The sequence below is a fragment of the Mugil cephalus genome, chromosome 1 (genome assembly GCF_022458985.1).
Source record: "Mugil cephalus isolate CIBA_MC_2020 chromosome 1, CIBA_Mcephalus_1.1, whole genome shotgun sequence".
NCBI lineage: Eukaryota > Metazoa > Chordata > Actinopteri > Mugiliformes > Mugilidae > Mugil > Mugil cephalus.
Genome location: NC_061770.1, coordinates 40,789,040 through 40,816,561, shown reverse-complemented (window position 1 = coordinate 40,816,561; position 27,522 = coordinate 40,789,040). Strand labels below are relative to the sequence as shown.

General features: G+C 40.7%; 1 protein-coding gene and 1 long non-coding RNA gene across 2 annotated transcripts; both read left to right on the top strand.

The window, feature by feature from the left end:
• Positions 1–5,287: 5,287 nt before the first annotated feature.
• Positions 5,288–26,730, top strand: LOC125009257. The gene is made up of 7 exons (XM_047587058.1): positions 5,288–5,353; positions 5,467–5,595; positions 24,782–24,805; positions 24,948–24,992; positions 25,151–25,228; positions 25,383–25,436; positions 25,987–26,730. Exons 1-7 carry the CDS (start codon positions 5,288–5,290, stop codon positions 26,197–26,199), a joined length of 609 nt encoding a protein of 202 aa, XP_047443014.1. The 3' UTR covers positions 26,200–26,730.
• On the top strand, positions 5,742–8,697 carry LOC124997543. The gene is made up of 4 exons (XR_007110981.1): positions 5,742–5,796; positions 6,007–6,084; positions 6,242–6,295; positions 7,184–8,697. It is a non-coding gene; the product is annotated as an uncharacterized LOC124997543 (long non-coding RNA).
• Positions 26,731–27,522: the final 792 nt, after the last annotated feature.

The window sequence follows — 27,522 nt, the reverse complement described above, 5'->3', positions numbered from 1 at the left end:
GACATTAAATTTTGTAATTTCTCAAGTAAAGGCACCAGGATGTCACTCACTTCTTGTAGTGATGCATTCCTATCATGTTTGCTTCCTGATGGAGGAAAAATAATCAGACATTAATTCTACATCCAGCTCAAGCCTTTCTGGGTGGAGTTTGCATGTTCTCCCTGTGTCTGCGTGGGTTTTGTCCAGGTGCTCTTGTTTCCTCCCACTTCCAAAGACATGCTCATTAGGCTAATTGGTGACTCTAAATTGACCCTAGGTGTGAGTGTGAGTGTGAATGGTTGTTTGTCTCTGTGTTAGCCCTGTGATAGGCTGGAGACCTGTCCAGGGTGTATTCCGCCTCTCGCCCGATGACAGCTAGGACAGGCTCCAGCAACCCCCGTGACCCTAGTGAGGATAAGTGGTATTAGAAGATGAGATGAGATGAGATAACTCTACATCACATACGGGATAATACACAACAGCATATCCATCATCAGAACTTAAAAGATTATGGACAATTAAATGAGATATGGAGGTATATAAATATAAAAAGTACATACACGTCCACTACAGACTGAAAGTGGCTGCAGTCCTTATCATACACTTATTATGCACTGGAAATGTTGGATAAGAGTAACTCATTATTGTCTGGCTGTCCAAATAGCTCTTTAAAAAGCCCCCAATTGATTCAAAACGCTGCAGCAAGAGAACTGACAGGAATTAGCAAGAGAGATCACATTACTCCAGTTTTAGCTTCTCTTCATTGGCTCCCTCGAAAATATAGAATTGAATTTAAAATCCCCCTCCTTCTATACAAGGCCTTGAAAGGCCTAGCTCCATCATATCTGAAAGACCTCATAGTACCATATTGTCCCAACAGATCACTACCATCTCAAAGTGCAGGTCTGCCTGTGGTTCCTAGAGTCCTAGAATGGGAGGTAGAACCTTGTTTCTCCTGTTCTTCTTTTCTCTCTATCTTCTCTGTTTCTACTCGGCTGGCCTTCGGCAGATGGGTCCCTACATATGATCTGGGTTCTGCTCAAGGTTTCTTCCTGTTAAAAATGGACTACTTACTGAGTAGAGCACCCACCCCATGTATTGAGGCTATAGTCCTCTGCAGGTGGCCCTGGTGCGTGTCATTCCCCTTCTCTGCCTCCTGTTTCCTGTCTGGTCTTCACTATGCTGTCCAGGCTAAAAGCCCAAAAGAATATAAAAAAAAACCGTCACCGTCAGACTTGCTCTGGAGGTTTCAGGCTGATTTTTGTAAAGCGTCTTGAGACAATTTGTATTGTTATTGGCGCTACATAAATAAAACTGAATTGAATTGAATTGAATTGAATTGAATTGAATTGAATAGTACTAAGTTATACTGATTAGAGGACTCAAACATGTTTTCTGTGATTCTTTCACAAGTTTCTTTTTCGCGTTTGGAATTTACTGGAATATTTGCGTAATATAGGCTCATCACAGTCAGGTAGATGCCAACCTGTCCTCCATGTACTCCAAACTATGCTGGAAAAGATAAGCACATAAACAAACAAGCACACTAATCACAGGTGTGTCATACAGAAAGTGACACCAAGAATATGTAAAACATTTCCTAATCATTATTATTATTATTATTATTATTATTATTATTATTTTATTTTTTTTTTCATTCATTAACTGCTCATCACTTGCCTCCAAAAGCAGATGTGATCGGATCATTAAAAACATGAAATTTATGCTAATTTGATTTTGAATCTCTTTCATTTTTGTTTCATTTCGAATGTTTTAATCTGATTCAGTTGATAACCTTCGTTCTTTATCTCTTTATTTATGCTCTACTATATCCACCTTTCAGCTCAATAAAATGCTTAGTGATGATCAGGAACTGTAACGGTTCTATTTCACATCTCTGTCTCTGTTGATCTGTGTAATATTCTGTGCAGCTTTATCTTTTGTGAATCCTGGTTTCCTCTCTGTTTTTAACATGTGTCTAAGTGGTGTGATAAGACACAAAACATGTCAATAACATGCTCTTTGATATATATATACTTTTCTTGGCACTTCTTGTGAATATGAAGTTACTGTTATTTAACCTTTTATTGCAGTCATTAAAGAGATTGATTTGCTTATTTCAGTTTTACTCCTGACTAGTGGAGGAAACCATGATTTCACAAAAGGTAAAGCTGCACAGAATATTCCAGCCACACAGATAAACATAGAGGAGTGAACTAGAACTGTTACAGTTCCTCATCATCACTAAGCATTTTATTGAGCTGAAAGGTTGATATAGTAGAGCATAAATAAAGAGATAAAAAACGAAGGTCATCAACTGAATCAGATTAAAACATTTGAAATTAAACAAAAATGAAACAAAACTGAAACAAAACTGAATATACTAATACATTCAAATTAGTATAAATTTCATGTTTTTAATGTTCCGATCACACCTGCTTTTGGAGGCAAGAGATGTGCAGTTAATGAATAAAAAAAAAAGAAAAATAATGATTAGGAAATGTTTACATTTCACTTTCTGTGTCGCTTTCTGTATGACTCACCTCTAATTAGTGCGCTTGTGTGTTTGAAATTGTCTGAGGGTGTGTGCTTATCTTTTCCAGCATAGTTTGGAGTACATGGAGTTCAGGTTGGCATCTACCTGACTGTGATGAGCCTATATTACGCAAATATTCCAGTAAATTCCAAACGCGAAAAAGAAACTTCTGAAAAATCACAGAAAACGTGTTTGAGTCCTCTAATCAGTATAACTTAGTACTAACAGAGAGTTTGACTTGTATTGTTGTGTGATGATTGAGTACAAGATTAAAAGCTTCAAAGCGGCACCTTTGGTTTTCAGATGCCTCCAGGCCTTTTCATGTCAACTATGTGTGGTCATATTAGTTTCATCATGTGACTTGCAGTCAGACTCAACGGTGCATATTCCCGCCAAGAACGAACTTGGAAAGCGTCATAAAACTAGAAGAGATAAACAACGATTGTCCCATCATATCTTTGGATTTCTCCGCCTGTTTCCTATAATTGATGCTGTGTTTCTGTAAAAGGTGTCTGACAAATGCTACTTCAGAGAAAATGAAAGCTAACAGGCAAATCACACAAGTGACCTGTGTTGTGAGTGAGGTGACGACAGGAGCAGCTTATATAAAGTATTAACACTGTGTCATCTTGTCATTTTTACATTCGCCACCTGTGCAGCAGCTCTTCTCCCACACTTACAGCAGGTAAGATCAGTTTCTTTAACAACAGGTTCATATTTCTATTATTTCTTCTCACTTTTTTTTTTTAACCTAGAACAACAATGGCAGTGGTAGGGTCGTGCAGAATCAGAGGAGTGACTGATGGAAACACCAAAGGCCTCTTTCTCATCTTCACCCTTCTGAGCCTGGTTTGCTTTGCCAGTTCACTGATAGAAAAAGATCAACTGGTAAATTAACTCAAACTTTATTTATTTATATAACACTTAACAATATAGCAATCAATTTCTGCTTTATCTCTGTTTGTTATTGAAAATAATCTCATATTCATTCATGTCCATAGTCAGTCTTCTTTTGTAGTTGGGTTGGGTGCTATCGCACAATAAAGTCGCCAAATGTGACTGCATCTCAGTTCTTACTCTGATATTGCAGGAAGGCCTGAAAGATTCAGTTCAGAAACGACAACAAACAACTGACAGACTACAGGTGAGTCTCTCAAACTTAAATGTTGCGTGAAAGAATGATTATTTCCGTCAGCATCATAAATCTTCACACAATCGCAAACATATACAATAAAAAAAGAAAGAAAGAACATCTGATTGAAAGGAGGTACAAAATGTGCATGTATATACATGCAATACAAAAACATGATACATATAACCATGTATACACACAGACAGGAATACAAAAATATTTACATACATAATATGTCCACGTAGCCTGAACAGGTCTCAACCAAAAACAGAGAAACTGTATGTTGACTGAGAGGGGGGTTGATCAAAAAACATCAGAGCTTCAGCCCGATCTAAGTGTTAACATAGCACATAAAAGTGCATTTGTGCTTTAGTTTCTAATGATGAAGTCTTTTTGTTATCTTCATCAGGCACGCATTACCATAACTCAAGGAATATTTTCAGAGCTCAATGAGGCGAAACTGGGTGAACTCTGAAGTGGAAATATTGAAGAGAGCACCACCTGCATTTAAGCCACTGCTGGATGTAGCAGAGAGACGCCAAGCTAAAATAGTCCCAGAGCTGCAAAAGTTCAAACATGACGTTGAACAGAAGTTTGAGCCCATAACTGCAAGACTCAAGAAAGACGAAGAGAATCTGAGAAACTTGGAGAAGGTCATAACACACCTAGAGGAAACTCAAGCAGAGCTCTAACATGTTTGTCAGTGTCTCTGTTTTGTGTGACATATCGCATATTTCACAGTCAGGAGTGCACTCAGTGATCTTTGAGGAGTTAAAAAAATGTCTGATGATTGACTTTAATGATTCTTTTTAATAGATTTTAATAAATTAGACTTTATCGCTAATTACAATGTTTAGTCTAAACATTACCGTGTTGCTGTTAGGATGCACTACAGCATACTGGTGATTTATTTTAAATTCTAATAAATAATGAAGTTTCTTTTTTGAGCATTTCTCTTTTATAATTTTATTTTATTTTTATTTTTTTTTAAACAAAGTTTAAAAAGTTTTGGTGTGATTTATTTTTGTTTGATTCTTAACATGATGGTTTTTACATTTTAATTACACATGTTATAATGAATATATGTTATCTCTACAGTGTGTCTTGCAGTGATATCGGAAGTGACTCTAAAATTACACTAAATTACACTGAGACTTTCAATGGTTAGATGTTATTATTTAGTGACCTCTAGTGGCCGTATAGCAGTAAGTCAGTCCTCATGTAACCGAGAAAGTTGGGTTGATGGATGGATCAACAAATCATTGGATTTTAATTTTTTTTTTTTTATTACTGATGAATGATGACATTATTCATTTTTTGTATCTGTCTTTCTTTCGTGTGAGAAATGTGTGTATGACTCTCTAAAATGAATAAATAAATAAAAGTCAGAAATCTTTGCGGTGTTTAGAGGCTTAATAATCACCCACGCAACACAGTACACTCTTATATACATGCGACACACAACCTTTTATGTTGTTCGATGTTCTGTATCAGTTGTTTTGTCCTTGTCCTGTTAGTGTTTTTGTAGCTTGTGTTCGGGGAGAAAAAAAGGAAAACAAAAAAGAAAGGAAAAGGAAAACTCACCCACGTGATCTGTAACATGAGCTACCTGGTCACAGGAGCGTATAAAACTTCACGTCATGTGTCATCTTTTCCCATTTTCACTCCCCGCCTGCACAGCAGCTGTCCTTCCAATCACCCAGCAGGTAAGATCATTATAACAGAGCCGTACTAAACACATTTAAATATTGTGTTACCACTTTAACAGCTCTAAAAAAGTTTCTGTTTCGTCTTTTAATGCTTTTTAATTTTCTGTCAGGTTGTAGTTTCAGTTGTGATGGCAGCAGCAGTCTTACCCTCCACCAGAGGACTGGCTACAGTCAGAACCTCCAAAAGCCTCGTCCTCATCTTCTCTCTGCTCTGTCTGCTTCATGTCGCAAGTTCACAGATAAGAATGGACAAAATTGTAAATGAATCTGTACTTAAACTTTTATCTGTGATTAAACACTTATTTCTCCAAGTGGAATTTAAATTTAACAATTAAGTTAATATATAAAAGTAGGACAGCTCTCATTCTCATGTGATCTTTCTAGGAAATTTTCAGGAGGAAGGCCTCAGAGTGGTAATGCAAGAATTTAAGAGAGAGAAGGTGGGTCCGTCAGTAATCCATGTCTTATTTTTTTATTTCAGTGTCAGTTTGCTCACATGAGTCTGTTGTGTGTCGGCAGTAAAACACATTTAAAAAACTGCCTTTCACATGAAATTATCATTATTAATACTCACACTGAAGTGTAATACATGCAATGTAATGTCAGAGTAAATCCAATCTGTGCTAAAAGTTCAAAATCTTCTTCCTCAGGCAGAGAACGAGCATCGTACTGCAACTCTCTCAAAACTACTTGATCTGGCAGGTTCACTCGACACCAAGGAACAGCTGGTAAATCATTATGTTTTAAACCTTCATTCAATTTAACCTGTAGTGCGAGACGTTATGAGCTCATTAACTGTTAAAACATTGTGCACTGACAGTTGTTTATATGTAATACAAGACCAGCTGACTGACCTAATATCATGATCCTTGTGGGAAATTTCAGAAAACCTTCAGAGAAAACCTTCGGAGAGCAGCACAACATTCAAGACTACAGAAGGTGGGTTATTCAGTCTCTGTGTTGCTCACACGTTAGACACTGCAGCCTGTGACAGAACTGCTGAAAGTACATGTAGGAACAGCAATAGAGTGAATACTCAATTCTGATTGGCTGTAATAGCTACAGTGAAAACTGTCTCATCGCTGCTTTACATTGATGTGCAGCCTGTATGCAAAGAGGATAAAAAACAGAGACACAGTCAAAGTCTCTGTTTCCTATTTACTGTAATATGATAATAACTGTTAATCTTTTTCAATATGTCAAGTCTGGCCCATAAACATCTGCTGGCATTAGTGTCCACTGGCTGCATTTTTTCTTTTTCTTTTTCTTTTGGACCTTTGGTGTTTCTGGGGCTATGTTCCTGTCCAAGTAGCAGCGGTTTTTGGAGGGTGTGGCCTAAACAAAATGGAAAGTTTGTTGTGCATCACAACCTCAGAATGTGTGGGTATAGGCAATTAATTAGAAAGTAACTTTCTAACCTGCGGGTCCCCCTGGCTCCACTTAGCAATATATAACTGGTATTGAACTGAAGTCAGACTTGGGCATCTGGAGGCCCTAGGTGAGCAGGGAGGAGAGTCCTTAGGTTTGTGCATATGCAAAGAAATAAACCCAATATTTACTGCTCATAGGGGCTGCATCTATACTCTTAGAATATTGGGTTTCAATACATTTCAACATTTCCAATGCATAACAAGTGTATGATAAGGACTGCAGCCACCTTTAGTCTGTAGTGGACGTGTATGTACTTTTTATATTGATATACCTCCATATCTCATTCAATTGTCCATAATCAGGTACCAATATTTTAAGTTGTGATAATGGACATGCTGTTGTGTATTATCCCTTATGTGATGTAAAATTAATGTCTGATTGTTTTTCCTCCATCAGGAAGCAAACATGAGAGGAATGCTCACTGCCTCAGTCCAATTAAATCAACAAATGAATGAGGTCCTTCTCCAAATGGAGATTATTTCTCACTTTCCACCACTGCGAGAAGGGAGTGAACTCCTGATGAATTTAGTTGGGAAATTCCAAAATTTCATATCCAGGAAGATGGCAATTGCTCATGCAGAAATACTACTGGAAGAAATATAACAGAGGAATGTCAAGCTGAGCCAGTTTTAGTTTCCTCCTGTGTGTCTTTTGATCTGTTGTGTTATGCTGATTTGCTTTTTATGAATGTAACGGAGACCAGAAAGGGTGGTTTGTGCCTCTCACACTTTCACATGGATGATGGCTTGCCTTAACTCATGAGCCTGAACCCTCAGATGGATTCCATGGGTTTAACCAAATCTGGTTTGTGGTAGCCATACTTCTGCTTCTACAAGCTCATAACTTTAATCTTTTTCTCCAGGTTACATTATGCTTGGTAACGGTTTTAATTATCTAACATTTGGATGGTATTTAGAGTAGCCTATCAGTAATTATGTTTCACTTTCCCTTTTTGTTTAGTTTATTGGCTCCTTGTTAAGATGTCATGATATAAGTGAAGTTAGAAAGTTCTAGAAAATCGAGATAGGAGATAGACTATATCTGTCTTTAATGCCACCATGTCTATTGATTAATGTTGGTAACAATGAAATGTTTTTGAGTGATTTATTCAAAGCTGTGAAAATGATTACTGATTTGGAGAATGTACTCTCCAGATATAATGAGACTAATTACTAATAATTAATATTGATCTAATATCAATTCATTCATTCTTACAGTGTGCTCCTCATCTGTAAGTGGTGCCCCCTATCAATGAGCTCTGTCGTTAGACTTAAATTTTTAATAATTGAATTAATTTAATAACCTTGGAATCATGATATCCTCATCATTGTATCATGTTTCTGAATGACACACTGTGAAAGGGCAGGATAAGTTAAAGTTAGCTGGGAAATGTTTATTTGTTGGTGTATTTGCAACTTTTAAATGATTTATTAATGTATTTTTATTTTTTAAGGCCAGTTTTTATTTTATTTTATTTTATTTTATTTTATTTTATTTTATTTTTTACAGTCAATAGTTAAACAACATGTGTTTCATTAATTCCTTTTCATGTTACTCCTGACTTGACATATTCTGGTTGATTGTAAAACTACAACTTTGAAATGTAGCAGACGTATTCTATTATATTCATTCTAATAGTTTAATAGTTTTTTAGCCCTACACTAAATCTTAGCTTCCCTTATGACATTCAGCATTAAAATAACTCAGGGAGCTGTTGATTTAACATTGTTTTCATTGTGGAGGCTGTAGTTTGTAGTTGTTATTGTGTATTTTACTTCTCCACTTTTAGCATGTTTCTGAATGACAATATGAAGTGGAAAACTAATCTCATGTGTGATAGAACTCAAAACATGTTACTAAAAATACAAGTTATTTGAAATAAACATTTTGTGTTGTGTTTTTGGTGATCAGATGGTGTTAGATGATGGTTATGAAATGAGGATTTTAGCAATGCAGAGCAGCAGCTTGAAAATGTCATGGAAGAGACCAGTAGTTGACATGTTTTCTCACTGCGCCACGTTTCAGACACTACTTCATACTTGTTTCAGTTTTCTGACAACAGAAACAGAGAATACGGAAATAAAAATAGGCTCATCAACAATTTGGATGCATTCAAATTCATACACAAATTAACTCTGTGGTAGGAAGTAGGTGACTAAACAGAGTGAACTCTCCGTTTATATTCTTATCATCATTTGGGTTGACATTTGTGCACTTAATACATTATTTAAATTGTGCACCTAATAGAATAAATATTTATTATTTAGATCATTGAGAAATGAAGAATACATTTACTTATTGTCCCATGGTTTCTATAATTACTCATTTATAAGAGGCATTTTCTGTTCATTTCCCCTCCCCTGCTGTTTTGATGCACAGATAAATGAGGAATGTAACAGCCAGAAAAAGAATAAATGGACATTAGAGAGTCAGTCTGTGTCAAGGGTTAATTTGCAGTGGATTACATACTCTAGATTTTCATTGAATCTTTCATTAAGGAGCATGTGCAAATGGCGTCCTCACAAATTAAATAACTAATCGGAAGATACTCTATGGTGCATCACCCCAAGCACACCACCCCAGCTGTGAAGCATGGTGATGGCAGCATCATGCTGTGGGAAAGGCTTCTCAGGAGCAGACCCTGGAAGGCTGAGGTCTGCACTGACATGCTTCAAGATTTTTGCTCCTTTTCTTTCTCTGCTCAGTAATGAAATGGCCCCCAAACAAAGTGCATGTTTATATTTGGCTGTAAAAGCATATACGCACAATAACAGTTTTTGACTACAGCAGAGGCAGAAGGCCGTGATTTTATTCATGAAAAACATTTCTCAAAAGAAGATGCTCTTTTATCCTTAAATGATTAGTTCTGAATTAGTTTTGAATCATTAGACTGGCCTTAGGGTCATATCACTTTTGAAATTTTGTCTACTGTTTTTGAGGCACAAGGGAGATCTACACAAGTTTAGGCAGGTGGTCATAATGTTATGCCTGAAGTATCCATTTTTATTTTTTAATTACTTTTGAATGTTATTTTGTACTGATTGACAGAAAATGAACCACTAGTCAGGAGTGAAACTAAACTAAGCAAATCAATCCCTTAAATCACTCTAATAAAAGATTAAATAACAGTAACTTCATCTTTACAACAAGTGCCAAGAGAAGTATATATATCAAAGAGCATGCATTGACATGGTTTGTGTCCTATCACACCACAGACACATGTTAAAAACAGAGAGGAAACCAGGATTCACAAAAACTAAAGCTGCACAGAATATTCCACAGATCAACAGAGACAGAGATGTGAACTACAACTGTTACAGTTCAGTGTGATGCTGCTCTAAAGATTTTATCGTCATGTGAATGCTTTGCAGACTTTCTTCAGTGTCATGTAGTTGTTCAGCATGATTTTTCATTTTTTGGTCTGTGTATTTCCAGGTTTTCCCCATGAAATCCTCCATCATCTCCTTCAGTTCAGACTCACCAGACACTTCCCCCACCAGCTCTAAAACAGAAACAAGCCGACCTTTGGCTTCACCAAATACATCTGAAACTGTTTCAACTCTTATCGTCTGTGCAATCTGATGGAGGAGAAAAAAATCAACACACAAATTATAAATAATTGTTGTTTAGTGCCTGCACACACAACACACTCTCCACTTGTGAAGAAACTGAAAATGAAGTGAAGGAAGATTAAATACACACCTTATCTCTAACTAGTTCCCGTTCTGCTCCCTGATAGAGCTCCTTGAGTGATTCCAGAAATTTCTGAGAAAAATCATCTGAGGGTGTCAAATGTGCTACCATGGCATTCTGTAAATGGAGAAATGAACAAGAAGAAACAAAGAATAAACTTCCAGTTAATTAGCCTGTAATGACTTGCAATTGATGTAAATGCATGTACAAAGATTCAGCAACAAAGATTATACCAGTTTGTCCATGTTACTTGTCTGTGAAGTTGCAACATGAAGCAGACTGAGCAGAGAGAAGATGAGGAAGAGGCCTTTGGAGGTTCTGACTGTAGCCAGTCCTCTGCTACTGGGTGACACTGATGCTGCCATCACAACCAGAACTACAACTACCACCACCTGTAAACTTGACATATTAAAAACCAACATGGTTCAGTACATTTAATTTAATTTATAGTCGTTAACGTGATGATGTGTTTAGATTAGAGTGAGTGATCTTACCTGCTGGATGAATGAAAGGAGCTGCTGCTTCTGCTGCTCAGGTGGTGAATGAGACTAATGTTTTATACTCTCTTGCTCCTGCACAGGACTAGGACAGAAGTAAAATACGTTTAACCTATTAACACAGTGGCAAACACCATTGATATTCAAATCAAAGATGTATTCTTAGGTTGTTAAATGAGATAAGATGAGATAAAGCTTATTGTCTGTCATTTGTCTTTGACGGACTGATATAAACATCAAATCAAATCAAATCAAATTGCCTCTGACAAAAAGGAGGGGCTGTTAACAGCAGTATGAGTCTATTTATGTTTATTACGGGCGGTTGTTGCAGGAGGGATGAAAGACTTTTTTTAAAAGATGTCAAGGCCGCTGGAACCTTATAGTGTTTAGATAAGACAAGATGAATTTATTTGGGAAGGGACGGTGCACATTGATAAACAACAATATGGGAGAATACTGTTGTAAATATGCCAGAGCTGCTAATTTGAGTCCACAGTCCCTAATCAATAAATAAAATAAAATAAAATACAGGTGACAGCGCACTACACAGTCACTCACTCAGTTTGGCAGCATCTAATGTACTGGTGGAGGAGGTGAGAGGGGTCATTTGAGATCAGGATGGTTTTCCTGGTCATAGACCGTTGTACAGGTCTGAGAGGAGGAGGGGGGCAGTGGTGCTAAAATGATTGTGTTGGCTTGGTTTACTCTACAGATGAGTCTTGTTCTGAGTCTAGATGAGAGTAAGCTCTACCAGGAAGAGATATTGAAGGTGAGTATGGATTCACTGAGAGACTGATAAACCAGATTTAAAATAAAGGTCCTTAGCTTCATCAGAAAGTGGAGGCGCCTGCATGCTGGAAAAGGAGAGGCAGTGGTTTAAAAGGGCAATTATTGACTCTCTTCTGCCCCCACGACACAGCTCCTTTGTTTTGGGGACATTTAACTCCAGAGAGAGCTGGTTAAAAGTCAGGGCCAGGTTTTCACCTTCCTGCTATTGTCAGTCAGGTGAGCCACCAGGGCCATGAGGTCAGTATATTTAAAAAGGTTCATTCACTGACTGTCACAGGTGATGTTGTTGGTAGATAATCAGTTGATGTTGGGACACATTGTGAGAGTCAGATAGATACACACCTGCCCCTCAGGTTATCCAAACTATGGACACAGGCACACACTCACATGCACACACACAGACATGCATCCTTGTACTTCTATCTTAGTGAGGACACTCATTGGCATAAAGCATTCCCTAGCCCCTTACCCCAACCCTAACCATCTCAACTTAATGCCTAACCCTAACCCTAACCTAATTGTAACCTTTACCCTAAAACTGAGTTTTAACCTTCAAAACAGCCAAAAACTGAGGCCAAAAAAGTGAGGACCGGCCAAAATGTCCACACATCCCAAAAAAGACTTCACTTTGTTGGTTAAAAACTCACCCTGGCCCTCATTACATAGCAAGCACAAGAACACTACAAAACATTTTGCAAAATGTGGGCTTCATGATGGAAGATTGGTAGAAGGTAGCAGGCAAATAAAAAAAATAATGTATATTGCATTTATTTAAGTTGGATATATTTGTGTGTATATAAACAACAGATTATACTGATAGTGAAATAATTAATTACAGAACTGACTGACAGAAAATGAACCACTAGTCAGAAGTAGAACTAAACTTAGCAAATCAATCTATTTAATCACTGCAATAAAAAGTTAAATAACAGTAACTTCATCTTCACAAGAAGTGCCAAGAGAAGTATATATATCAAAGAGCATGCATTGACATGTTTTGTGTCCTATCACACCACTCAGACACATGTTAAAAACAGAGAGGAAACCAGGATTCACAAAAGCTAAAGCTGCAAAGAATATTACACAGATCAATTGAGACAGAGATGTGAACTAGAACTATTACAGGTCATCATCATCACTAGGCATTTTATTGAGCTGAAAGGTTGATATAGTAGAGCATAAATAAAGAGATAAAGAACGAAGGTCATCAACTGAATCAGATTAAAACATTTGAAATGAAACAAAAATGAAACAAAAATGAATATACTAATACATTCAAATTAATAAATTAATATAAATTTCATGTTTTTAATGGTCTGATCATACCAGCTTTTGGAGGTAAGTGATGAGCAGTTAATGAATGAAAAAGAAAAAAGAAAAATAATGATTAGGAAATGTTTTACATATTCTTGGTGTCACTTTCTGTATGACACACCTGTGATTAGTGCACTTGTTTGTGTTTGAAATTGTCTGTGGGTGTGTGCTTATCTTTTCTAGCATAGTTTGGAGTACATGGAGGACAGGTTGGCATCTATCTGACTCAGCCTATATTACGCAAATATTCCAGTAAATTCCAAATGCGAAAAAGAAACTTGCAAAACAATCACAGAAAACGTGTGTCTTCCATTCTAGGACTCTAGGAACCACAGGTAGACCTGCACTTTGAGATGGTAGAGACGATCTGTTGAGACAATATGGTACTATGAGGTCTTTCAGATATGATGGAGCTAGGCCTTTCAAGGCCTTGTATAGAAGGAGGGGGATTTTAAATTCAATTCTATATTTTCAAGGGAGCCAATGAAGAGAAGCTAAAACTGGAGTAATGTGATCTCTCCTGCTTATTCCTGTCAGTTCTCTTGCTGCAGCATTTTGAATCAATTCTGGGCTTATGAAAGAGCTATTTGGACAGCCAGACAGTAATGAGTTACTGTTCTCCAACATTTCCAGTGCATAATAAGTGAATGATACGGACTGCAGCCACCTTCAGTCTGTAGTGGTATGTACTTTTTATATTTATATACCTCTATATCTCATTTAATTGTCCATAATCTTTTAAGTTCTGATGATGGATATGCTGTTGTGTATTATCCCGTATGTGATGTAGAGTTATCTCATCTCATCTCATCTTCTACAACCACTTATCCTCACTAGGGTTGCGGGGGTTGCTGGAGCCTGTCCCAGCTGTCATCGGGCGAGAGGCGGAATACACCCTAAACAGGTCTCCAGTCTATCACAGGGCTAACACAGAGACAAACAACCGTTCACACTCACACTCACACCTAGGGTCAATTTAGAGTCACCAATTAGCCTAATGAGCATATCTTTGGAGGTGGAAGGAAACCGAAGCACCCGGAAAAAACCCACGCAGACACAGGGAGAACATGCAAACTCCACCCAGCGTAGGGTGACACTGATGCTGCCATCACAACTGAAACACATTAAAAACCACTGTTAGAAAAACACAAGAGAAACTTTCTACAACAGTTTGAAGTGAAGTAAGATTTAATTCACTTGCTGGGTGAATGAAAGGAGAGCTGCTGCTGAGCAGGTGGAGAATGAATGAAGAGATGACAGACGACAAATGTTTTATACACTTCAGTTGTCAGGTGGTACATACAACAGTGACGTGTGTGACTTCACTTTTCTTTCGCTTTCATTTCTCATGGCAACATGAAACACAATAGTGCCCTCAGTGCCCTGCCATGTCTCAATTTTTACAGTGTATTTGGGTGAGAGCGTATGTGTGTGCGGGGTGGGGGGGTTGTTCTTGATGTTCTGTTTTGCATTAAAAGTGCTATATAAATAAAGTAAGTAAGATAGAAATATTCTGACAATAATCCAGTCCAGCAGTTTGTGTCATTTCATCAGGAGCTTCATTTAAAATGTCACCTTCCTTCTCTCTGGTTACGGAAGCAGCTGCCTCCCATTAACCAAGTTAAACTAAAGTAGTAATTTTAGGACATTTGATTCTTGGAAAATCAGGAAGTGATGGCAAGTAGAAACACACCGTCTTGAATAGAGTTGATCAATAAAAGGCAAGTTCAAGTCTAACACAGGACTAACACAGAGAGACACACACCCATTCACACTCAGTCACACCTACGGCCAATTTGAAATCATCACTGAACCTAACCTAGACCTCACTTGGATTCAAACCCACTCCTTCTTGCTGTGAGGCATCAATGTTAACGACCATACCACTAAAGTAGTAGTAGATCTTCAGTGACCTCCAGTGGTGACAGTTGGCAGTTGGCATTTGTCTGCAACATTATATGAGGTTGATGCAGTTATATTCTTGCAGCTGTAAGCTTTATTACTTCAGTGCGTGAGTGTGACCATCACCAGCCCTCCCTGGGAACTGTCCTGTTGATCTTTATTGAGTGTAGTGACCTTGTGTGGCAGGGAGGGCAGTGCTACACCTCAGTGAATAGAGGGGGAGAACAAAGGACAGAAAAGATGTAGAAAGATGGACAGTGGAGGAGAGGCATGTGGTGCTAGTAGGAACTAGTGGTGTGTAGGGTTCTGTGCTTCCCAAATCACCTCACTCAAGTATGACTGGATACAGTCATCTCTGGAGAGATGAGAGAGTCCAGGGGGGTAAGGGTGTCCCAATGGAAGGAGAGAAGTCTGCCATAGGGCACGTAGTGATAGAGTGAAAACAATAATCCAGCCCTTAATAGCCGGGCTCATCAATTCTTCTTGATGTGATCCAGCACGGGCTGGCAGGTGACAACACACATGCATGTGGGCATTCCCTAAATATGAGTGAGACCATTACCAGGGCCCAGAGTCAGGTCAGAAGCCCCAGCGCCCGAGAACCTCCACCCCAGTGTGGGGCGCATGGGTGACAGGACCAGAGAACCACTGTAGCCACGGGGCATGCCACACCCCAGCGCAGATGGCAAGCGACGACCAACACCCCCAGACCGACCAAGCGAGCACAAGCCGGTGCAGGCCAAAGCTGCCCCCCATACCCCCCACACCCCCCAGCCACCGCAGCCTGTCCACCCACCGCCACCAACACCCCCCCAAGGACCCCACCCCCTGCCCATGGGGCAGCCATGGACACGAGAGGACTCCCCCAGGAGCCCAGCAAAGCCCCGCAGACGGGCACCGGCCCAGCGCCCACCCAGGGACGGGCCATCCGAGCAGGGGGGCCAAGGTGCCGGCCCCATGCCCCTGGCGCACCCAGGCCAGGGAGACCACAGGAAGAGGGAACCCCCACCCGCCCGTCTTTATAACACTCTTAAACACCCAGACATAGTGACGTCTACCGTCTGTGACAACAATACCAGAACTGACAAAGCTACAAAATTACTTTCTCCGAGTGATTCTGACACATGTCTCCTGACTATATGGCCTATTCTACTGTACATGTCCTCCATCCTCCATGTGTATTATTGATGTTTCACAATTTAAAGAACATATCAGTCAATTCTTCTTGTCTTCCTGAACATTTACCAAAATGAAAAAAAAAAAAAAAAAAAAAATGTGACACCAGTTCAGTGAAGAGCAAATGTCTGGTGACAGCAGGCTAAATAAAAGAAGCACTTCAGTTTTTAATTCAATCCAGTTTAACAGCACCACAAACTACATCCTCCATGGCACGCTTCAAATCAGCTCATGGGACATTACGGGATCAATATTAAGTGTTTCGTCGCCAGGAGGAGTCCGTGGGATGAGGTTAGTACAGCAAAGCAGTTTGATGTCCATTGGAGCAAACCGAAGTAGGTTCACAAAACTTAAACAGGTGGTGTTAACAGTATCAAACACACTGGTTTTACAAAAGCTGACACAAGTCACACACACACACACACACTTCTATTTCATCCTTATTGACCGCTAGAGGCGGTGCTTCAAGCACTGAATGTATCCATCTTGCCCATGCACAGGTTGAGTGTTTATACAGACATAGTCACCTGTGACCCCGGATGACCCCGGTCAGAGGATCGGTTCCTTTTCATCTTCTTGCTTTGCAGGTAAACCGCACGTCACTGCACTAGCTAAGGCTAAGTGGCTATTCCTTCGTTGCCAGAAGCCTTGCGACGTTTTGTCAGAACTGCGAGCTGCTCGCCCTCCAAAGGCTGCAACGGACTCCGTCGAGAGGTTTGTGGTTTGCCGCCGACATCTGCATCATCCTCGGTTGGTTACGTTTATTTTGTTTTACTATTACACATTCTTAGGTGCAACCTGTTACTCGTTTGCATTGCGTGTGTTTCCTGTTGACTATCGGTGCAACCGATTGTACTCGTTTTGTGTTGCATTTTTCATTTGATGGTGACGGTAGTGATTCCACTCCCTCTCCCGGCATTTGTATTGCACTTGTTATTTCAGTTGATTTGCATCAGCGGTTATTCTTTTTGACCGTTTGCCCTACTTTTCTTTTCTCTATTTGATTATTACCGGCGGTTTTCACTATGGTATACCTTAGTTTGTATATTGTGGTGCCAACTCGGTTGTGCCCGTTTTTGTGTCGCATAGCAAATGCCACTAACTGGTGAAGGCAGTGCTTATGTTCCCACTCCCAGCATACGTGTGATTTTGTAGTTGGTAGCAGTGTCCCCACTGAGGCTCACTCACAACTCATCACCTGCAACATTTATTTGGTGACGGCTGTGGTTTCGCTCCCTCTCCCAGTGTCTGTTGCTTTTTCTGTTTAATTTTCCTGGTTGTCACCATGTTTGCCAACCATTCTTGTTCAGCCTGTATGGCTTCTCTTCAGCCTGAAGATGGCCATGATTTGTATCCCTCATGCCTCTGCCTTGAGCATCTGAAGGAGGCTCTTTCAGATAATGCCTGCATGAACTGCAGCTTCATGCCCCAGGCAGTGAGGGCTGCCAGACTAGCTGAGGTAGAACAACTATTGGCCCTCAGCCCATCACCTGAACAGCTGACCCTAGCTCACGGAGTGATTCCAACTCAGTCTGGCGGACCTAAACGTCAGGCTGCCGAGACAGCAGTCTCCACTTCCAGGAAGAGGGTTAAGGGGTCCAGCCTTGCTTCCAAGGTGGACTAGTTAACAACAGAAATTAATAACATGAAATCCCTCTTCCTAGCCTTCCAGTCTGGGACCGGTGCAGGGGAACCAACTGCTTCAGTGCCTCTAACGGCCATCTTGGAGCCGGAGGAAGATGTTCTTTCCATGGCGGCGCCAGCTACTCAATTTGCTGTATATGAGCCGGAAGTGGTTGCGCAGGATGTAACCTCCCGTGCTTTCGCGGCAGGCTCCAGTCAGTGCTTTCTTCAGGCGTGGTCCATCCCCCACTAACTTTACCGTGCCTCCATCGGAGTAGTATCTGAGGGAACTGCATGCATGTTGGAGGGATTCCAGAGCTCTATCACATGCAACATCTGATGGCTGGACCCTGGCAACCATGCAGGATGCACCCAAATTTGGTCTGGGCCGCATGCCAGCAATTGAGCCCACTATAGCTGCTCTGATTGTCTTGCCTGATGAGGCTATGAGGCCAGATGCGAGGTGTCCTCGTCCCCAGTGTCGGGTTACGGATGACCTATTCTCTAAAGCCTATGACACAGTGGCACGCGTGGGGCGCATAGGTAATTCTATGTCCCACCTGCTGCTCGCTCTATCAGCATCCCTGCAGGAGACTACAGTGGATGCTCCCGTCCACAATTTCAGTGACGCTTCCCTGCAGGCAGTCGCGCTGACGTCTAGAGAGCTTGGGGCGGTTGATGTCCACTCAAGTCCAGGCTCGCCGCCAGGTTTGGCTAGCACAATCTTCTCTGACTAAGGCGTATAGGAGAACCCTCCACAGTGTTCCGGTGGAACCTGGGGAGCTATTTGGATCTGCGGCTCTAGAGGCGCTTAACCATACAGTTCAAGCCAGACAGACTCGACAACAGCTGTCTGAGCTTCAAAGGAATATGCCTCCTCCTAGTGGCCCTAGGGGTTCTTCAGTTGCCCCCCAGCGTCGGCCTCATCCACAGGCTTATTCCAGTGGCTATCGCAGGTCTCAGCGGCACGGGCATTTCAGGCCTCTGAGCAATTGCCCTCTGGGCAACCTCAGGCCTCTCGTGCTGCCCGTCGTACTCCCAGAGCCTCTAGAAGCCGGGAGATCCTGGACTGAGGCACAGGGGCCGGTCGTCGGCTGTTTTTACCAGCAGCAGCTTGGTTACTGGGCTGCTTCCACCAGGGACCCCTGGGTGCTTTCCACCTTGACCCACGGGTACAAACTTCAGGTCCGACGCCGGCCCCCACCCTATGGCCAGGTCAAGATGACCATCATACGGGACCCGGCAAAAGCCCAAGCCCTCAGCCAGGAGTTGTCCATCCTCCTGGACAAGGGTGCCTTCGAGCCAGTAGACCCTCTGTTTCAACCCGGGGGATTCTACTCCACTTACTTTCTGGTAACAAAGAAAGACGGTGGACTCCGTCCCGTCCTCGACCTGAGGGGTCTCAACAAAGTCCTGAAGGTCTTGAGGTTCCACATGCTCAGCACTGCAGAGGTTCTGCGCACTGTTGCCAGAGGGGAGTGGTTTATATCAATAGACCTGAAGGATGCCTACTTTCATGTCCCCATAGCTCCACACCACCGACAGTTCACTTTTCACGAGTGTCATTTCCATCATGCCTTTGGGTTCCATTGTATCCTGTCGGGAAACCATCACAACAGATACCTCCCTCTCGGGGTGGGGCGCTGTGTGGCAGAACCGGACAGCTCAGGAGCTGTGGTCTGCTCGAGACTACTCGGTACACATCAACGTTCTAGAGCTGTCGGATGTGCACAGGGCACTGCTTTTTTTCCTTCCCTTCTCTTCCTGAGAGGCCAGCATGTGCTTATATGGTCGGACAATGTCTCAACCGTCTCCCACATAAGCCACCAGGGGGGCACCAGGTCTGCCCAACTGTTGCAGGCATCCCAGGACTTACTGTTGTGGGCAGCACCATGTCTGGCCAGCCTGAAAGCAATGTATTTGCCCGGGGAAAGGAACCAGGTTGCCGACTTCCTCTCCCGTTACAAACCGATGCTACAGAGGGTCCTCCAGCAGGGTCACAGACTGCTGTTGGTAGCCCCCTTCTGGCCAGGGAGGACGTGGTTCCCACTGCTGCGCAGGCTCTGCTGCAGCTCACCATGGCCCCTCCCCAAAAGGAATGATCTCCTGTCTCAGTTACAGGGCCAGATTTGGCATCCTGACCCTCTTTGCCTGCAGCTATGGGTCTGGCCACTGCAGGGAACCAACCCGCTGCTGACAGAGTGTTCCAATGCAGTCTGCAATACCATATGCAATGCCAGGGCGCCTTCTACCCGGGTGCAATATGAAAATAGGTGACAGCTGTTCACTGAGTGGTGTTCAGACAGGGGTGAGGACCCCGTGAACTGTTCAGTCCCTAAGATTTTGGAGTTCCTCCAGTCACTCTTGGATGGCGGTCGGACCGACCCCGGCTACTCTGAGGGTGTATATGGCAGCCATTTCCTCTCAACATGCTCGGGTGGAAAATGACACAGTAGGGTGCCACAGATTGGTGTCACTTTTTCTGAAGGGGCCGTAGCGGTTATGACCCCCACAAGCACAGCGTGCCCAGGCATGGGATCTGCACCTGGTGCTTGATGCTCTGTGTTTGTCTCCCTTTGAACCCCTGGAACAGGCAGAACTGAAGTGGGTCTCTGTTAAGACTGCTTTTCTCCTTGCCATTGCTTCAGCAAAGTGTGTCGGAGAGCTACATGCTCTGTCCGTCAGTGATTCATGTCTGAGGTGGAACTCAGATGGTTCAGGGGTTACCCTGTGGCCAAACACAGCTTTTCTCCCAAAGGTTCTGTCATCATTGAACCTCAATCGAACTATCCACCTAGCACAATTTGTCCCCCCAGCGGGGGAGGACAGGTTAAGACTTCTGTGTCCTGTGCGGGCTGCCGCGACCGCAAGTATAAGACGGTTGGACCAGCTCTTCCTCTACTATGGTGGTCCAAGGAAAGGCTGTGCTCTCTCCAAACAACGATTGTCTCATTGGGTTGTGGACGTCATCACCCATGTATATAAAAGAAGTGGTAACCCCCTGCCATTAGGGGTGAGGTGCCACTCTACTAGGGCCGTCTCAACATCATGGGCAGCCCTGCGTGGTGTGCCCCTGGGAGACATCTGTGATGCAGCATCATGGGCACCACCAAGTACCTTCTCCAGGTTCTATCCGGTGAATGTTGCCACACCCCATCCGTTGGGTGTCGTCCTGTCGCCTGACTCTGTTGTTTCCTCTCAATGAGGTATGTATTGGAATTCTTCGTGATTTTGTTGTTATGGGTCATCCAGTGCTTGAAGCAACGCCTCTGGCGGTCAGTAAGGATGAAATAGAACGAAAGTTACGTATTTAACTACGGTTCTATGAAACCTGGATGACGCAAGAGCATTCCGTCACTCAGAATCCTTGTGCACTCGCGAGAAAATTCTGCAGGAACCGATCCTCTGATGTCACCGGAAGAGATAGGTGACAAGGGTCATCAGGGGTCACAGGTGACTTTGTTGGTATAAATTCTAAACCTGCGCATGCACGAGCTTGAAGCATCATCCAGGATTCATAGATCCGTAGTTACATAGGTAACGTTCATTTTTTTTCTGCAGAAATGTTCTAGATTATTAAAATGCTCTAAATTATTCAGGATTTGTTATACACTGTATTGTGTGTGCTGTTTTTATGTCTCTGTGTAAATAAATAAATAAAATAATTATCTTAACTCATCTTAATGACTTCAATATTCCCAGTTGTCAGGTTACATAACCTATAAAGAGGAACTACTTATCTATGAATGAAAGTGAAAGCAAAGCTCACACACGTGATCTGTAACATGAGCTTTGTGATAACAGAAACATATAAAACGTTTGTCATGTGTCATCTTTGCACATTTTCATTCACCGCCTGCCAGCAGCTGTCCTTCCAGTCACCCAGCAGGTAAGATCACCAACACTGAACGTTAAGATGGCTGTAGACTACTGAACACATTTAAACATCACATTATCACTTCAACAAATACTATAAAAAAAAAAAAAATTGTTTATTTAGTTTTTCTTTGTTTTCTGTCAGGTTGTAGTTACAGCTGTGATGATGGCAGCAGCAGTCTCTCCCACCACCAGAGGACTGACTAGAGCCACAACCTCCAAAAAAGGACTCGTCCTTGTCCTCTCTCTGCTGAGTCTGGTTCATGTCGCAAGTTCAATGGTGGACCAGCACACACTGGTACATTGTTTCTTGATCTACATTTGGGATCATTACAATTACACAGCCTGACTCTTTTATTTCAGCAAGTCATCACAGTGAAATATACAGATTAGGTTGTTCCTGATATTTTATCTTGTTACACCAGTTGTCATAACACCAGGATCCACGTGAAATTAACTGTTGTCTCTATTTCTGAAGCGAGAAATGAAAGTCAACCTTCAGGCACTGGAGGAAGAAATGGCAAGAAAGAAGGTGAGTCAGTTGGTTTAACTTGAGGTTTGTTGTATAAAGGTAGTGCACAAGTATTTATAAGAGGAGAAAACTGTATTGACATGGTTTTATATTTCCTCCAGGCCAACCACAACTCAGACAAAGCCTTTGTGTTGGACATGGTGGATGACGTCTGTAGGATGATGGATGCTGTGAAAAAACTATTCACCAGTGAGATGCCCTTTTTTATGCCCGTACCGGCATTAATTGAAGACACCAAGGTCGCCTTGCAGGAAAGTCATACTTTCTTCGCTAAAAGGTACGAGGAAGAAGCTGCAGTAATCAGGGACAATGAAGAGAAACTGAGAGGACTGAAGGAGAGGATAACGTCTCTGGAGGAGCATCATAGTGAACTGTAAAATGTTTGTCTCTGTCTCTGGTTTTATATCTGCTGTATCTATAAAGCTCCTCTCTTTTTACTCGGTAGATTATTTTTCCTTTTCTTAAATGGACCTGGAGTCTTAAACTGCTGCCCAAAATAAACATTTAAAAACTCTACTCAACTACTGTTGGTACTAGTTTTCTGAAAATTAGTGTCTTTTTTTGTTTGTTTAAAATCATATTTAGTGTCAGTGATGTTATTAAAGTTGATCACTCAGTCTGTAAATAAAGAAATCAAATAGTGAATAAGATGGTTGTTACCATTTTTTGTTGAACCTGGACAGACTTGCTTGTATTTATTAACCATTTAACTGTTCAACCAAGCAAATAAATCCTAATATCTGAAACTGTGTTAGATCCTTCTCTGTTTCTTTGTAGTTCTGGTAAAATCCTCTAGCTATTAAAAAATTAATAATCACGTTATTGTCTTTTTAGCATGTTAATGGTATGATAAAATTCCATTATTGTTGTTATCTTTATAATGTAATAGTCCAAAATTATGTGAAGACGTCTGTTAATTATGTGAATAATGGTCACATAATGAATATGCATGTACATGGCATAGTTTTAGAGAAGTAAGCCTCATAGCGTTTAGAAACATGGAAAACCCTGCGACGGACCCACCAACCGACCAAGGAAGATCTAAATTATTATTATCTGTTATTATTCAAGGGCCACACAGATGACTTCAGAGACCCTTTAAAATCTTTAACTGCCCATAACTTACCTCCAATAACTAGTGTGATAGGGAGCATTAAATTCTTAACAAAAATGGTGAAATTGATGCTAATTTTAATGCACCATCCCTGCTCTTCCTGTTAAAACATAGTGACTGCGTTTGTAAACTTCCTTATGTACCTCTTTATTTATGCTCTACTACTACAGATTAGTGATGATGGAAGCAGGGGCAGGGCTTTGGTTGGTGTCATAAGCACCAAATGTCCTAAAAATGACATTTTACTTATCTTTAATTATCTTAACTATCTTTAATGTTTGGTTAATGGGCTGACAATATATCTGAGATGGCTGCCTCGGTAACCGGTGGTGAAATTTTAAATGAAGCTCATTTACTGGACTGGATTATTGTGAGAATGTTTCCTGTAAAGTGGAATCATTCCCTGAAATAAAAGTGAAAGGACAAGTTGTGATGGTTTGCTGTGGGCTTTTTCTTTTTTTCCATTTAACCCTTCAATAGTTTTCTCTCTCAAGAAAATTCAGTTTATTTCATTTGTTTGTCATATGATTTGATGATTTTTTTGGTTAAATTTTGTGTGTTTTATTCAGCCTGTATGCACCCATGGTGTTCCTGGGCAAGAATGATCAGTTATTAGAAATGAATGGGTAAGACTACAACTAGTGTATGATATAAGAGTTCAGACACATTGCCACACTCCTTTCTCACAACTCAACAGCTCTGGTATATGAAGATTTTTGGGTTCATTTCAGCTAACACTCATAATGTTCGTGGTATATTTGATTATAAATCCACAATACATTATCACCTAATGTCGTGTTAGATGTTTTTACCAGCTTCAGCTCTTGTGAAAATTAATTAAATTAATTAAAATGTTGAACTTCCTTGTAGACCCAAGATGTATTTAGTAAGGGTTACAATGTGTCTGTGAGGAAAAGTTGGAAACAGGACTTTATGTCAGTCACCCTGGATAGGGCATGTCACCTCTGGTCTGGGGTCACCCTGATGACATTTTCACAAAGAAGCCGACCTCTCCTCTTACGTGGTTGAGGATAGACAAACATGTGCTGTGTGCCACACATGCAGTGTAGACATTTACCAGGGAACGTGCCACAACCACAACATCCTCTCTCCAGTCACGTTCTGTACGCTGACACGGAGATTGATGCTGGATATCACAGCATCAAACACATGATAAGTCACGTGAGGCTACAGGAGCATATATATAAAACATTTGTCGTCTGTCATCTCTTCATTCTCCACCTGCTCAGCAGCAGCTCTCCTTCCATTCACCCAGCAGGTAAATTAAATCTTACTTTACTTCAAACAGTTGTAAAAACTTTCTCTTGTGTTTTTCTCACAGTGGTTTTTATTGTATTTTAGTTGTGATGGCAGCATCAGTGTCACCCAGCAGCAGAGGACTGGCTACAGTCAGAACCTCCAAAGGCCTCGTCCTCATCTTCTCTCTGCTCTGTCTGCTTCATGTCGCAAGTTCACAGTTGGGGATAGGGCTAGAACAAATTGTAAATAAATTTGTACTTAAACTTTGATAATCTACCAAGTGCAATTAAAATTTCTGCAGTTCTCCACGGGAACAACAATAGTCCTTAATATATAAAAGTAGAACAGCTGTCATTCTCACATGATTTTTCTGGCAAATTTCAGCACCAAGGCCTCAGGACAATGACAGAAGAACTAAATAAACAGAAGGTGGGTATAAAAGATCAACAGAAAACTGCCTTTCACATGCAATTATCATTATTAATACTCAAACTGAGACAACAACAAATAGTAGGAAGTGTAATATATACAATGTAATGTCAGAGTAAATCCAATCTGTGCTAAAAGTTCAAAATTTTCTTCCTCAGGCAGAGGACGAGCATCGTACTGCAACTCTCTCAAAACTACTTGATCTGGCAGGTTCACTCGACACCAAGGAACAGCTGGTAAATCATTATGTTTTAAACCTTCATTCAATTTAACCTGTACGAGACGTTATGAGCTCATTAACTGTTAAAACATTGTGCACTGACAGTTGTTTATATGTGATACAAGACCAGCTGACTGACCTAATACCATGATCCTTGTGGGAAATTTCAGAAAACCTTCAGAGAAAACCTTCAGAGAGCAGCACAATATTCAAGACTACAGAAGGTGGGTTATTCAGTCTCTGTGTTGCTCACACATTAGACACTACAGTCTGTGACAGAACTGCTGAAAGTACATGTAGGAACAGCGATAGAGTGAATACTCAATTCTTAATTGACTGTAATAGCTACAGTGAAAACTGTCTCATCGCTGCTTTACATTGATGTGCAGCCTGAATGCAAAGAGGATAAAAAACAGAGACAAAGTCAAAGTCTCTGTTTCCTATTTACTGTAATATGATAATAAGTCTTTCTGGGTGGAGTTTTCACGTTCTCCCTGTGTCTGCGTGGGTTTTCTTTGCAAAGAAATAAACACAATATTTACTGCTCATATTGGGTTTCAATACATTTCAACATTTCCAATGCGTAACAAGTGTATGATAAGGACTGCAGCCACCTTTTGTCTGTAGTGGATGTGTATGTACTTTTTATATTTATATACCTCCATATCTCATTTAGTTGTCCATAATCAGGTATCAGTCTTTTAATTTCTGATGATGGACATATTTTCCCTTATGTGATGTAGAATTAATGTCTGATTGTTTTTCCTCCATCAGGAATTAAACATGATAGGAATGCTCACTGACTCAGACCAAATAAATCAACAAATGAACGACCTCTTTCTCAAAATGGAAATGCTCACTCACTATCCATCACTACAAGAACTGAGCGACATCCTGGTGCCTTTAGTTGAGAAATTACAAAATTGGTTATCCAGGAAGGAGGAAATCGCTCATGCAGAAACAGTTACTGAACTGGAAGAAATATAACTCCAAGAGGCTTGTCAAGCTAAACTAGTTGTAGCTTCCACCCATGTGTCTTTGGATCTGTTGTGTTATGCTGATTTGCTTTTTATGTAATAACCTTGGAATCATGATATCCTCATCATTGTAGCATGTTTCTGAATGACACACTGTGAAATGGCAGGATAAGTTAAAGTTAGCTGGGAAATGTTTATTTGTTGGTGTATTTGCAACTTTTTAAAAATGTATGTAATTGATGTATTTTTATTTTTGAAGACAGTTCATGTAGAAATATACACTTTGGAATGACTGTTTTCACAGTTACTAGTTAAAAAGCATGCATTTCATTTATTCCTTTCCATGTTACTCCTACAACTTTGTAGCTGTTGATTCTTGAGCTGTTTGTAGTTCTGCTGAATTGTAATTTTCTTCTCCACTTTCAGCATGTTTTTGAATGACACAATGAGAAGCTGCAAAATTAACATAAGGTGTGATGAAACACAAAACATGTTCCAATCAATACAGGGTTTTTGAAATAAACGCATTAGTTTAAACATTTTTAAGTTTAAGTTTTTTCTTGGGTTTGGTCTCTGTGAGGGACCGAGCTGCAAAGCAAGAGGAGTCGCAGGTGGATTTTGAAAAATAAGGGCTTTATTTACCCCAAAAAAAATTTAAAAACAAGCAATTACTTCTAGGCCTATATAGAGGTCAAATAAACAAAAATTAACTCAGGCTATAAAACTGAAGTCACCAGGCAAACCAACGAACAGGCCAAGTACACAAAAGGGGGAACATCATAAAACACTAAAACTAACAAAAGAACACAGGACAGTTAATTTACCAGTTAAATAAACATCATATTAAACCAAACTCAAACTATTCAAATAACCAAATTTAACCTAATTAAATACACCAGACTAGTTAAACTAAATAACCCCAATCCCCCCCTGCTGTAGCAGGCTCTTGGTATGGTCTTATTGGCACTTCCTGTATTTAAACAGACAACCATCTTAATATAATGTAAAATATACAAAAGATAACTAAATGTTATGCACTAACAAATAGAACTAATGTATTTTCAACATATTCTAAATAAACCATAAATATGCTGTGTGAACTGAAAATGTATGTGTGGTCATTTACATGTTTGTGTATGTGCATATGAATGTAGAAGTGTCACAAACTAAAGTGTGTCGGTGTGCAGGGGTTATCAATTTTGTTGTGGCTACAGGGCTGCTAGTGCGGCCATCACACTCTCAGAGAAATGGTTATTATCTGTTTCACTTCAAGGGATAAACCAGTTGATGTTGGGAGAGTCAGGTGGATACGCACCTGGCCGTCAGGTTATAC

Coding starts and splice junctions, on each gene's coding strand:
- LOC125009257 (XM_047587058.1), top strand. CDS start 5,288: ATGTGTCATCTTTTCCCATTTTCACTCCCCGCCTGCACAGCAGCTGTC. Junction 5,354..5,466: donor TCCTTCCAATCACCCAGCAG/GTAAGATCATTA, acceptor ATTTTCTGTCAG/GTTGTAGTTTCAGTTGTGAT. Junction 24,806..24,947: donor GGATAGGGCTAGAACAAATT/GTAAATAAATTT, acceptor GGCAAATTTCAG/CACCAAGGCCTCAGGACAAT.